The sequence below is a fragment of the Abramis brama genome (genome assembly GCF_963993115.1).
Source record: "Abramis brama genome assembly, chromosome: 4".
NCBI lineage: Eukaryota > Metazoa > Chordata > Actinopteri > Cypriniformes > Leuciscidae > Abramis > Abramis brama.
The window spans coordinates 11,288,162-11,301,987 of record NC_139966.1 but is presented as its reverse complement, the minus strand read 5'-3'; the positions used below and the strand labels follow the sequence as shown (position 1 = coordinate 11,301,987).

At 43.8% G+C, this 13,826-nt stretch overlaps 2 protein-coding genes across 7 annotated transcripts in view; one reads left to right on the top strand and one right to left on the bottom strand.

Moving 5' to 3' along the window:
• The window catches only part of terfa (telomeric repeat binding factor a), a 31,398-nt gene extending 30,926 nt beyond the window's left edge, over positions 1-472 (bottom strand). For all 6 annotated transcript variants that reach the window (XM_084112249.1, XM_084112250.1, XM_084112251.1 and 3 more), the window contains exon 1: positions 274-472. In XM_084112249.1, the coding sequence (XP_083968375.1) occupies positions 274-394 (121 nt within the window). In that variant the 5' untranslated portion in view covers positions 395-472. The remainder of the gene's footprint in view (positions 1-273) is intronic.
• A 1,051-nt stretch (positions 473-1,523) lies between these two features.
• ckap4 (cytoskeleton associated protein 4) lies at positions 1,524-7,478 on the top strand. The gene is made up of 2 exons (XM_084112286.1): positions 1,524-2,097; positions 5,741-7,478. Exons 1-2 carry the CDS (start codon positions 1,753-1,755, stop codon positions 6,887-6,889), a joined length of 1,494 nt encoding a protein of 497 aa, XP_083968412.1. The 5' UTR covers positions 1,524-1,752; the 3' UTR covers positions 6,890-7,478.
• The last annotated feature ends 6,348 nt before the right edge of the window (positions 7,479-13,826 follow it).

Sequence of the window (13,826 nt, the reverse complement as noted above, 5' to 3'; positions counted from 1 at the left end):
TAGGTACATAATAAAAAACTTTAATACAGCACATTTACTTTTACAGTAAACTCAAACTTATATAACTCTTTTAAACTTTCATGAGTGCTTTTTTTACGAGAGACCAACCTTAAGTCTGTATTCCAAAGCACTACATTTATTTAATTAAATAATTTGTCATTGTAAAAATAAAAGCACTTTCACAGACTTCGGACGGAGTTTGTGTTTTTAGCTCCGCGCTAAAGCTAACATGCGCGCGCCGATGTAAACAAACTCGGCGCTCGCGCCACTTACTCTCAACGACGTTGGTGATTTTGGCGAAAACCGTGTAGTCTCCATTTCTGAAACTCTCGAGCGCATTGAACACGCAGACGTCGAAAAACCACCTGTTGATAATGCGCTCGTCTTCACTCATCCTGGCCGACTGTGCTTGATATTAGCAGTGGCCCGCGCATCACTCACTCACTCACTGACTCCCGCGAGCGCGAGCAGAAGGAAGGGGGTGTGGCACAGCGTCAGGGCGGAGCCTCTGATTGGACAGGAGCGACGGCGGCGCCATAACCGTCACTAGAAAGTAATATTTAAATAATAAATAATACAACGCTCTTACATATTTGATTATGCAAGTTTGACACATTCTTTCAGTTTAAAAGACATTATTTTTTATTAGCATGACGATAGAAATAAACTCCTAGAGCATTGTTCATTTCTTTATTTTATATGGCAAATTCTTCATTCATAAACAGAAGTTTGCAAATGGTATTCTGTCATATCCTTATTTTGACATTAAATCTTCGTTATATAAATAATAAACAAATCCCTAAGATTTATTAAATATTATAAATATATAATATATATAATATATAATAATATAATATAAAGTTATATCTAAATAATAAATAACAATGCAGGACGTTAGTTGTAAGAATCATACAAATTAGTAACTTATTTTAGCTGAAGATTGAATTTTATTTTGAACACAAATTTGAGAAATTAATTCATGTTTCAGTGTTTGTATAACTCAGTATGTTTTGTTTCCTGATCCTGAATGTATAATAAGAAATAATACTATTTTATATAGAGTACAAACGTATTTCAACTATAACTTAAATTTGTATTAAAACTGTCTGTACAAGTCATTTCAACTTAAATTATTAAACCGGCTTAAGTCGAATTAAGTTGAATATCGTATGACTTAAAAACATTAAGTTGAAATTGCTTAAATAATGTTGATGAGTTGATGTTAAAAACACACTTAGTTTACTGACTCATCCTTGTATTTTTTTATTGTTTGCTAATCCTAATTCTGTATGGGAGTAATGTTAGCTACAATATGATTATTATCAAAAATGACCAAAAATCAACGTTTTTCATTAAATAAAGTTTTCCATATTAAATAAATAGTTCTTATGAAAACTGATGTTCTTTTGAGGTTTCTATGCATCAAAGAGTCCTGAAACATAAGTTGCATGGCCTTGTAAAGTCAAACACGTAATGGACATGATGGGAGGATGCAGATGTTGAGGAAAATCAGTGCCACGTCTGAAGAAGGGTGGAGCAAACGACAACACGACAGCCTTCATCATCATCTTCATCATCTACAGCACTGGGGTTAACCGTGAAGCGCTCGCGCCGTTCAAACGAGTGTGAGTGTATCGGCTGGGAGAGTTGAGCAAACTAATCTAGTGAGTGAAGGAATGAGAGCAGATCCCGCGCGGACGCAACGCGACGCTCGGTGACGTCACAGAACGCTGGTGGAACGCACACGGAACGATGACCGCGAGGAACAGAAGCAAAAACAACTCAAACTCGACCTCCAGCAGCGACAGAGGCGTCGCAAGCCAGCAGCCTGATGACGCGCCGAGGAAAAGCGCGAGTAAAGTCGCGGTGAAGGCGGAGAACGCGCCGCTCGCGAGCCGCGGCTCCGGGTCCGACGCATCGATGCTGATGAAGTGCGTGTGCGCGCTGTTTTACCTGGCGCTCGCGGCCGGAGTCGTGTTCGCGTCCATGCACTTCCAGCGCGAGCTGTCGGAGATCAGACACGCGAGCGTCAGGAACGAGGAGTCCGCGATGAAGTGCGCCGCGGCGGCGCGCGAGGTGGAGAACGCGTTCACACAGGTTAGTGGACTTCATCATAAAGTCGCGTTCCTGTTGGGGAAACAACACACGCACTGACACACACTCAGTCAACAAAATATGCTCTAAGAGCGATGGGATCGATAACTTAACTAAAACGTTATTTTTTAAATGTTTTTTCTTGGTTACATTAAATGAACATTCCATTGTATCACTCTGTAAAAAGTTTTGGAATGTCACTTTTGAATGTTCTCTGAACGTTCTAAAACAAGCAAGTTGGCTCCAATGAATGGTGAATAATACATTAGGCTAGAACATGATTAAGGAACAGGTAATTTTGAACAAACGTTCTATTAGCATTACTGGATTAACAAAACTAAACTTTAATGGAAACATTATATTGTATCATTCTGCAAACGTTATGGAATGTTACTTTTTGAATGTTCTTAGAACGTTCTGAAACAAGTAGTGACATTTAAAACACGTCAAATGAACGTCCAACTGAACGTTTCAGACAAAAGCTCCATGAATGGTAATGTTTTCATTATTAACTTTGAACAAACGTTCTATTAGCCTTACTGGAAGAGCGTTTTTTCGTAACGTTGAGAGAACGTTCCCTGTTGGCTGGAGGAACACTGACTGAACTGAATAAACTCGATCAGTCAGATTCAGATGTGGTCGAGTAGAAGAGCTTGAGCTCATCGTCTCATGTAACTTCCTGTGTGCATTTCATGAGATCGATCGCACACACACACACACACACACACACACACACACACACACAAGCAACTGTTAGTGTGAACTGTGTCTTCTGATTGATCACACTAGAGAAAGGCTGTGTATAAGAGGATGATGTGGTCAACTGTGATTGGCTGACAGTGCAGTTTAAATGTCCAACACAACAGGAAGTGGATCAGTGTTTAGAGAGCGTTTGATTTAAAGAAGACGAGGCATTTGTCTCCTCATCCTCACCTGTAATAGATCTGTTCTGGAGTGTGTGTGTGTGTGTGTGTGTGTGTGTGGCGCTCGATCAGGTTCGTCAGGTTCCTTTGGAAAGTGCTGTAGCCCGGGGGAAAGTGCTGTAGAGACTGAAGTCAAATCTGAAGAGTGTGGAAAACTCACGCTCCAAACATGCAGTAGTAAAGCACCAGCGGACGACGGCCGCTCTCTATATCCCAAGTTGTAAAGGTTTGGAACGACATGACTGAGGACGAGTTCATTGTTTTTATTTACTTATTGGTTTATTTGAATAGGTAGAGTCCAAAAAAACAAAACAAAGCAGCCAAAACATGGATGCTGCATAGAGAATATAGCATATGAGATGCACATTATCATTTGCATCTCAGGTCTTTAGAGAGGCTTTTCTCTAAAACTAGCAACCCAACCTACCTTTGGTTAACACTTTTAACCAATATAATATATACCTATACATATGCACACCTAAACCACAAAATACCTCTTTGTAAAGATATTCCCTGGGAAACAAACAGATAAAAATGATTAAAACAATAATGTATTGTATTTAAATATACGTACAGCTCTGGTAAACTAAAGCTTAAGCATCATTTTAAAAGACTTTATGTCATCGACAGCTTTTATTATAGGTGAACTATTAAGTTCTTAAATAATGGCATTTTAGGTGTTGTTACTGTCGTCAAATCAATAATAAAAACATAAAAAAAAAAAAAAGTGGTGTTGATTTCAAGTTAAACCAGAAATTTAGGAGTTACACTCTTGGAAGAGAAGGTTCCATATGGAATCTTGAAGGGTTCCGTCAGGCGCATCATATATAGAACCTTTGAGGGGTTCCATCATGACATCATGTTAAGGGTTTAGTTTTTATTTAATCAATTTTGTTTTAATTAATTAAACTGTATGAATTCTGCAGCTTGAGTAAACATACTCAATCACTGGACAAAATCTGAAATGACCCATTGAACATGAAAGTATTATGTGATCATTTAAAGTCCCCCTGTGGTGAAAATCAAGTTTTTAATGTTGTTTATATGTCTATGTGGTGTTTTTAATATGCTTTAACACAAACCATGTAGTGTTGACTTCCCTCGGGTAATTCTGAATTTTTTAAAAAATTGAGTGTTCAAGGTGCAAGACCCTGTGACTTTTGTCGCACTTGAACCACGAATACACAAAAAAAAAACATTTAATGGATTCAAGAAGTTTGCGCGTTGCCTTAATGAATAGATGCTCAGCTGCTCGTCTGCCGGATGTGTGTTGCAGTAGCGTCGTCATATCTGGCTATATAACATTACATATAGCCTAAACACGCTCTCACACGTTTAGTTTTTTAGCATTTTTGGGAGGAGTAAAATTTACATATGTGGTTTCAACAACCAGATGTATTTACACTTGTCCAGTTTCGTCAGGAATGCGGCCCAGAACTCCTCCTGAGGTGGTTTTAAATGATCGGATTTAAATGGGCATTTACACCTGGTCTTGATAGCTATCCGATCACAGAAAACACATGAAGTGGCCAGGAGTAAACAGCCCCTATGGAAGACACTAGCACGCATTTCAGACGTGAATCACGGCAGAGTCGACAAAGAAAAGGAAGAAAGCGCGGTCGGAAGAGTGCAGAGATGGCTCTGCGTGAGTGGGATTTACGACAGTAACGTTAAACACAAGTACTCCACAGCGACTCTAGGGGGCGCTGTATTTACGACAGTAACGTTAAACACACATACTCCACAGCGACTCTAGGGGGCGCTGTTTGACAAACACGGAAACTGCATAGTGTGCCTTTAAAAGGGTTACGCATGAAATTGTGAGTCATTGTGAATTTAAGTTGAAAGAATGTGGGGAACGTGCTTAAATTACTATGTATTTATTATTTCTTGATCAAATCTAGTAATTTAAAGGTAAATAAAAATAATAATTGCATTCAAAAATATCAAAGTATAATTTTAGGGCTTCGGGTCATTTTGAGGGATAGAAAATTATCTGTAGAACTGATGTTCTAGATCTCGAAGACCTCTTTTTATAAGGACTTTTTTTTTTTTAAAATATGTAATTTTGTTGATAAAAGATGAGTTTTAACCATAGACCGTAAAAACACTGGGCGTAGTGTGCGTGACGTCACCCCTATGTTTCTGAAGATCAATTTTGAAGCCCAAAGTGGGCGGAGTCGGCCATCGCCATCTTGGCCGCGCTTGGATAAACTCCCGCATAAATGAAAATGTGCAGCGAGGCGGATTAGCTGAGGTGACTTGACGCTAACAGACAGCAGACAAACAGCTAGCAATCCACCTGTCACTCAAGTGGCCACGCCCTTAATTATGCAGAACTTTAAGGCTTAATTTAAATGGATGAGTTATAAAAAAAAATTAACCCCATCACAGTCGTCATGAAGGGCAAAATTAGCTATATAGACCAAACCACTTCTTGCACCAGGCTGTAAACGTGTTTTTCTGCTGTAAAGTTGGGCATTTTAACATGGGGTTTTATGGGATAGACTCTCTTCTGCAGCCGGTCTCTAGTGGCCAGTGGATGAACTGCAGTTTAAGTCACTTCTGTGTTGGTTTCAAGTCAAGTGAAGTCCCATTCATTTATATAGCGCTTTTAACAATATAGATTGTTTCAAAGCAGCTTGACAGTGATAATAAGTTTCGAGACCGTAAGGTTTCCGCTTGGTTTTGAGCCTAAGCGTGTGCTATTCTTCTGTCTCCAGATCAGGACCATGCAGGCGTCTCTGGAGGGCGTGGAGAGCGCGGTGGCCAGTGCCAGGACTCAGCAGGAGAGCACCAGCCGTGCGCTGCAGAAGAGCGAGGTCGACGCCCGGCGCGTGGAGGAGGCGCTCCCGAAGCTCCAGAAGCAGCTCCTGCGGGACCTAGCGGAGAGCATCCGCGAGCTGAAGGAGGAGCGGGAGCGGGACGTGTCCTCGCTGGAGCAGCGCGTGAGCCGGAGCGCGGAGGAGCGCGCAGCCCAGTGTAATGGCGAGATCCTGGAGCTCAGAGCCCGTCTGGAGGAGGCAGAGGCGCCGGCACTCCTCGCGCAGGAGCTAGCGTCCGTCAGCAGTGCCGTGGCTAACCTCAACACCGCTAGCGAGGTGTGCGCCGGGAACGTGGCGGTGCTGCTCGAGCAGATCGCGTCGGTCAGCTCCGAGCTGCAGACGAGGAACGGAGAGGTGGCGTCGGTGTCGGAGGAGCTGGGCGCCGTGAGGACGCTAGTGCAGAGCGCCGTGGGGAGCCTGCGCGAGGAGGTTAGCGCAGCGAGAGCCAGCGTACAGGCCACGTCAGACCAGCTGCAGAGCCTGAGTGAGCGGCAGAGCCAGGCCAGCGCCGAGACCCAGAGTCTGAGGGACGAGCTGAAGAAGGAGTTTGAGGAGCGGGGACACGAGCTGGAGGAGCGGTTGAAGGCTGCGGAGGAGAGCCGGGACGCTGAGCTCAACGCCCTCGAGACCAGGCAGAAAACACACGAGGACACGCTAGCTGGCTGCAGGACCACGGAGGAGGCGCTCACAGCCAAGATGGAGGAGATGAGGAGCCAGCTGGGGGAGATCAAGACCAGAGTAGCCGATCTGGAGGAGCTCAAGACCAGAGTAGCTGATCTGGGAGAGCTTAAGACCAGAGTAGATGATCTGGAGGAGCTCAAGACTAGTGTAGACGATCTGGAGGAGCTCAAGACCAGAGTAGATGATCTGGCAGAGCTCAAGACCAGAGTAGCCGATCTGGGAGAGCTCAAGACTAGTGTAGCCGATCTGGAGGAGCTCAAGACCAGAGTAGCCGATCTGGCAGAGCTCAAGACCAGAGTAGACGATCTGGAGGAGCAGAACCAGGAGCAGGAGACCGTTCGAGATGAAGAGCCGCTGAAGGAGTGAGCCTGAGATCAGATACTGTGAGCTAAGGGATGATCGGGTGGTAGAAATGTGAAAAACAAGCTTTTTTTTAGGAATGATGAAAGGGTGAACTGCTGTTTCTTCTATCTATAAATACCTGCACTGTGTTTTTTTTATTATTCCACCAGCTCAGCTGTTTTTCACAGGGTTACTGCACGTCTCAGTGACAGTTCAGTCTCTGAATGTATCAGGATGATAGTTGTTTTCCAATAAAATGTTTATAATCCTACCAAACTATGTTCATATCTTTTACCTGATCAAATGATCTATGAAACACCTAAAAATACATCAAATGGCAATATAAATATGAGAACATTTCACACATTTCAGTCATTTCCATATAATTGTTTTATTTGTTTAATCACCACTAGGGGGCCTCAAGATTTGAATTAAGATAAAATGAGCATTAACATCAGCTAAACTATTAAAATCAAGACAAATATAAAATAATTCAATGCCCTGTTTTTGGTCTTTAAAATACCTAAAAATTAATTAAATTAATATATTAATATGAGTACATTTCAGGCAATGAGATTTATAGAACGGTTTCCAGCTTTGACAGCTGGCCCGCCCCATCAGAAATAAAAAAATAAAATAAAATAAAATACTACTCTGTATAGTTAAACATGGATACTACCTTATGTGGTGTATTTCATCTATAACATGTTATGTTAAAAACAGTAAAATTATAAGTAAGCCTGATAACTATTTAGAATTTAAGTGTGTTGGTGATGTGTTTTCATTGGTCAATGCAACATCAACGTAGCACGCACTATTGCAATCTGGCGCGAACAACCAACGGCTAACTTTCGCTAGAAGTGTACATGGTATCTTGATTTTTCTTAGTATGGCCAAACAAGTTACTCTCACTCATTTTTTTTTTTAAAAACCCAACGTTCTTGGTTTGCTTCTTATTTATTAAATCGAGGCAATTGTTTGATTAAACATTGATTAAAATTAAGATACAATTTATACTAAACGAAATTCACTTTAAAGAAAAGCTTTCTTCAAAACAAAACTTAAACTTGAAAGTAAATGTGCTTATTTAATGGCTAAAACACGTAGGCTACTACAGACTCTCTTTTTGTACAAATTGCAGCACATTCATTTAATTCTGAATTTTGCACATGTAAGTTGAAAGGCATTCGTTTGTGCATAGTAAAACATCTGTAACATTTATCAAGTTCATCATTGTGCGTGCATTTATTAATTATTATCTATGGAAGAAGCATGTAAACTAAGTTGTTTGTTTATTCAGAAATAATTGAATGGATCGGAAAAGTAACAAAAGAGGACATCGAGGACTGAGGCTGACTACTATCATAATTTCTGTCATGGCAAGCCTGCTTCATGTGTCTGTTCATCGTCGAAGTCCCCGTTTTTTTGCTGTCATAGGCGAGCAACGTGCCGCATTTAATGCACGAGACAAAGCCAACACATATGTTGTCACTCCCCACGACTAGTTTAAAATGTTTCCATACCTCAGATTTTGCTCCAAACTTGCTCAAAGTTAATTCTCCAGTTTTAATTTTTTTTCTTTGCTTCTTCAAGCTCCATGTTGCACTTAAACTACAGAATAGTACAGCACGCACAGCAGGTGTGATGCATCATGCTTGCGAGACTGCGAGTGTGATTGGCGAGACGCTGCGCATGACACGTGACGTGCTTTATCAAGGGCCCGGGTCGAGTCCGGGCTCGGGCAGAGAATCTAAGCTCTATTTCTAGGCGTGTTCCTCGAACCATACCTTAGGAAGCTGTTTAAGATATACCTACTTACGTGCGACTCTACCAGGTGCTGTCCGTGGCGATGGTGCTGAATTGGTTGATATCGACAGCTCGAGAATCAATTATTCTCTCATGCACGGGCTGCTTCACTGCGTTATGTGAGAAGGTGGTGTTCTTTATAAAATAATCACTTCAGAAATAGTTGAAATTGCATGTATTAGGATGTTTTTATAGACTTATCGTTTCTTATTCAAAAGTGATGTACACGTGACGTGCACATATACGATAAGATACAGTATCTTAGAACGATGTTATCTAAGAACGACGTAGCATTAAGAAGGTTTCGGGAAACCCAGCCCTGCTGGATTCGGGACAACTGCTTTGATTTCGGAACACCCATAGATTCAGGCCCACCTCGACTTAATCCAGGCCCACCCATCTGTCACGTTCTGCATCCGCCACTGGTTTCCAGTCATTGATTCTGATGATCCACTAGGCTATGACCGCTTCACTCAACAACGGTTCTGTGTATCACTACACAACACCCCTAGCAACCACTCTTAGCAACACAAACACATGTTCTCATTGATTTTGTTTATTGAAGCTTATAACGTTAGAGTATTGTGAGAGATCGAGTAAGCGAGTGTACCTGCATTTACACTAGATAAAGCATTTTCCTTCAGGTCAGTCCTATATTCGTAATATTATATCAGTTTGAATGTCGCGATATCTTGTCCTTGTAACAATTAAGGGGTTTTCCTGTGACATCTTGCTTCTCAAAACAATGTAGTTTTTTCAATATAAAAGTCTTCTCTACTGACTGACTCACTAATAAAGACAGTCTTTGCCGCAATCTAATGGAGAAATAATGTAGCTTCTGTTGCTGTTCACGGTCAGGGACTATTTCTTCCAGCGGAAAGAACCCTAAAAACAGGGGACGTCCGCATCTGGTCCACTTTGTAACGTTCGCTGACGGACGTTCTGAGGAGGACATCTGTCCGGGCCAGTTTGCGAATGCCCCTATTTCGTCCCTCACTTGCCATTTCCATGACAACACTTGCAAAATCCAGTCGCCCATGCGTTTGCTTTTATCATCAGACCTGACACCACGCAACTAATTAAACATTAACATTTAAATATTGGATTTGAAAGGGGATTTGTTTATTCCTTGAAATCCATTAATTTAACTGTGATAATGGATTTTATCTAAAAAAACATGGTTTTTGTTTTGCAGATTGACATTATTGTTTTAGTGCAAATAAACTATAGTAAAAATATTATGTGAATTAATTGTAAAATTAAGTTCATGTTAAAAATGTTAGTGTTTTAATGTTAATGATAATAACTTTCATGTCAGATGTAATCAAATCACAAGTCTGTTTCAGCCATTATAATTTAAACATCAAAAACATGATAATTGATTCAATTGAATATAGGCTACAGTTTATTATGTAGGCTATTCCACATGCATGAAGACAATAAGACTGAATGAAGAATGGAAGAGTGGAAAAAGCACATTGCTGTAAAGAAAGAGGAAAATAACACAGGTAAGACAAATAAAAGTATCCTAACCATTTACCTGGCAAACTGTTGGTCAGGCAAAGGTGACTGGTTTTATTCAAAATGAGTTATTTTTCACAGATATGATGTTATATTTCACAGATATAGATATATTATATAGACAGATAAAATCATAACACTACTGAATGTGTTCATTGTGTTGTTTTAGGTAGATGCCAAGGGGAAGAATTGCTGTATGGTAAATAAATCACGGCTGACTTCGAGTTGTGCCTAACAACCCCTTCAGTCCTTCAGTACATCTGTTTAATCACCACTAGGGGGCCTCAAAATTGCATTAAGATTCATTAAAATCAGCTAAACTATTAAAATCAAGGGATATAATATATTTATTCATCACATTTTTTTTTTTTTGTCTTTGAAGAACCAGTGTTCTCACGGTGTTGAAAAGCCGAAGCCTGATTAATCACAGCTAAAAGTGTGATTTCTAGACCTGGAAAAGTCATGCAAATTAGTCATATCTTAAAACCATGGGCATTTATTTTTATGATGAATGTGCGTTTGTGTAGTTAATCCGAGGTAAAGCTGAGATTGCACAGTTGATTGTCATTAACCTTACTCCAGTAAATCATGAGTCATGTAAATTCACTGGTGAAAAACAGTGGAAGCCTGAAGGTTTCACGACACACATGAGGGAGACAGTAGATCCAAGTGCAGTGAGATATTTATTGGGTAATCCGTGAAACGTAATCCAGTCCAGGCAAGTATCAAATACCATACAAGCAATCTAAACGAGAACAATGAACACAAGGAACAAGCAGGAACAAACCAAGAAGTGTGAGACATAACAAGGACTCCGTAACAAACACTAACACAGACAGGGCATATATACACACAGAACTAACAAGGTGATGGGAACCAGCTGAGTGCAATAATCAGATAAGTGACAGAACAGAATGCTGGGAAATGTAGTCTAATGTGAATGACACCGTGAGAACGAAGACCTCTAGTGAACCCCAGGGAAACACAACCAGACACTGTGACAGAACCTCCCCTCTACGGAGCGGCTACCAGACACTCCATGACAGCAAACAAGACAACACAAGAGTCCAAGAGGAAGGTGGAACGTGAAAAATCTGAGGGAGGGATGGGAGGGCCAGGACCATGCAGGGGAACAGGAACAGGGGGTGATGGCTTAGCCGGCGGCCAGGACGAAGCAGACAGCTCATCGGGCGGCCCAGGCGAAGCAGACGACCACTCGGGCGGCCACGGCGGTGAAGACCCCTCGGGCGGCCACGGCGGAGAACTTCCCTCGGGCGGCCAGGGCGTAGACTCTCCCTCGGGCGGCCAGGGCGGAGACTCTCCCTCGGGCGGCCAGGGCGGAGACTCTCCCTCGGGCGGCCAGGGCGGAGACGACCCCTCGGGCGGCCATGGCACCGGAACAGACACCACCGGCTCAGGCACTGGAACTGGCACCACCGGCTCAGGCACTGGAACTGGCACCACCGACTCAGAAACAGGAACTGGCACCACCGACTCAGAAACAGGAACTGGCACCATCGACTCAGGCACTGGAACTGGCACCACCGACTCAGGCACTGGAACTGGCACCACCGGAACTGGCACTGGAACTGGCACCACCGGAACTGGCACTGGCACTGGCACCAACGGCTCAGGCACTGGAACTGGCACTGGAACTGGCACCACCGGAACTGGCACTGGAACTGGCACCACCAGAACTGGCACTGGAACTGGCACCACCGGCTCAGGCACTGGAACTGGCACCACCGGAATTGGCACCACCGGAACTGGCACTACCGGAACTGGCATTACCGGAACTGGCACCAACGGCTCAGGCACTGGAACTGGCACCACCGGCTCAGGCACTGGAACTGGCACCACCGGCTCAGGCACTGGAACTGGCACCACCGGCTCAGGCACTGGAACTGGCACCACCGGCTCAGGCACTGGAACTGGCACCACCGGCTCAGGCACTGGAACTGGCACCACCGGCTCAGGCTCAGGAACAGACACCACCGGCTCAGGAACAGACACAGGCTCGAAGGCGGCCATCTTGTCAGGGGACACAGACTCGGCAGGCGTGACGTGAACAGGCTCGGCGGCGGCCATCTAGAACCTCCTCCAAGCATGTAACACCGTCAATGAGTAGAAAAGGAAGACTACCTTCTTGACCGTGGCAGGAGAGATGACGGGTAGTTCTGGGATGGTCTCTGGGATAACAGCGGACTGCACTGGGACGGCTTCTGAAACAACCGCATGCTGTACAGGGACGGCCTCCAAAACGACCGCACGCTGCACAGGGACGGCCTCTGAAATGACCGCATGCTGCACAGGGACGGCCTCCAAAATGACCGCACGCTGTACAGGGACGGCCTCTGAAATGACCACATGCTGCACAGGGACGACCACCGGGGTGTTGGGGAGATAAGAGGCCCTTCTCCTCCTCCTCCGTCCTTGATGGCGAGGTGCAGCCTCAGTACTAGACGAGACCAGCGGCGAGGACTTTGAACTGGACAGGACCAGCGGTGAGGACCTTGAGCTGGACAAAACCAGCGGTGAGGATCTTGTGCTGGACGGAACCAGCGTCGAGGATCTTGTACTAGACCAGTCCGGCGGCTCCGGATCAGAAGAATGGCAAGGCGGAGGACGGTGTCGTGGAACTTGTCGACCACCTCCTCCCCTGCAACCTCCCCGAGTTCCGGAGAACTTTGCCAGACGAGTCCCCAGAAACGACTCACCATTTCTGATGGACGAGTTCGCTGAAGCCTTAGCCGCTGCTGCTTCCTCAGTCTGCTGGGCCCATAAGGCAAAACATTGAAAAATGTTTAGTCGAGGCGCTTCCTCCCCGACCTGCGAACCTCCTCTCTGTGGTCCCCTTCCTTCCCCATACACAGGAGAAGGGTTACGGAATCCCGAACTGCTGGATCTATTCATTGTGACGGAGTCCTTCTGTCACGACACACATGAGGGAGACAGTAGATCCAAGTGCAGTGAGATATTTATTGGGTAATCCGTGAAACGTAATCCAGTCCAGGCAAGTGTCAAATACCATACAAGCAATCTAAACGAGAACAAGGAACACAAGGAACACAAGGAACACAAGGAACACAAGGAACACAAGGAACACAAGGAACACAAGGAACACAAGGAACACAAGGAACACACCAAGAAGTGTGAGACATAACAAGGACTCCGTAACAAACACTAACACAGACAGGGCATATATACACACAGAACTAACAAGGTGATGGGAACCAGCTGAGTGCAATAATCAGATAAGTGACAGAGCAGAATGCTGGGAAATGTAGTCTAATGTGAATGACACCGTGAGAACGAGGACCTCTAGTGAACCCCAGGGAAACACAACCAGACACTGTGACAGAAGGACATTCGCTTTGAATCCTGCAGTTTAATGCACAGAAACTAGGAGTGTCCTGATACTGTTGTGGGAAACTGAGGAGGAAACACTGGCTTAATCCATTCAGTCATTAAAGACGCTTGATCTTAAAAGAGATGCAAAACTCTTCACTAAAGCCAGAATGCTTGTAAATCTGTGGCTTTAGTCCTCCTAAACGTGGTGGCTAAGGCTCAAAAGTTCATCATCAGCGAGGTGTTTTAATTCATGTCAGGTTGTCGAGGAACACTTTCTGTACTT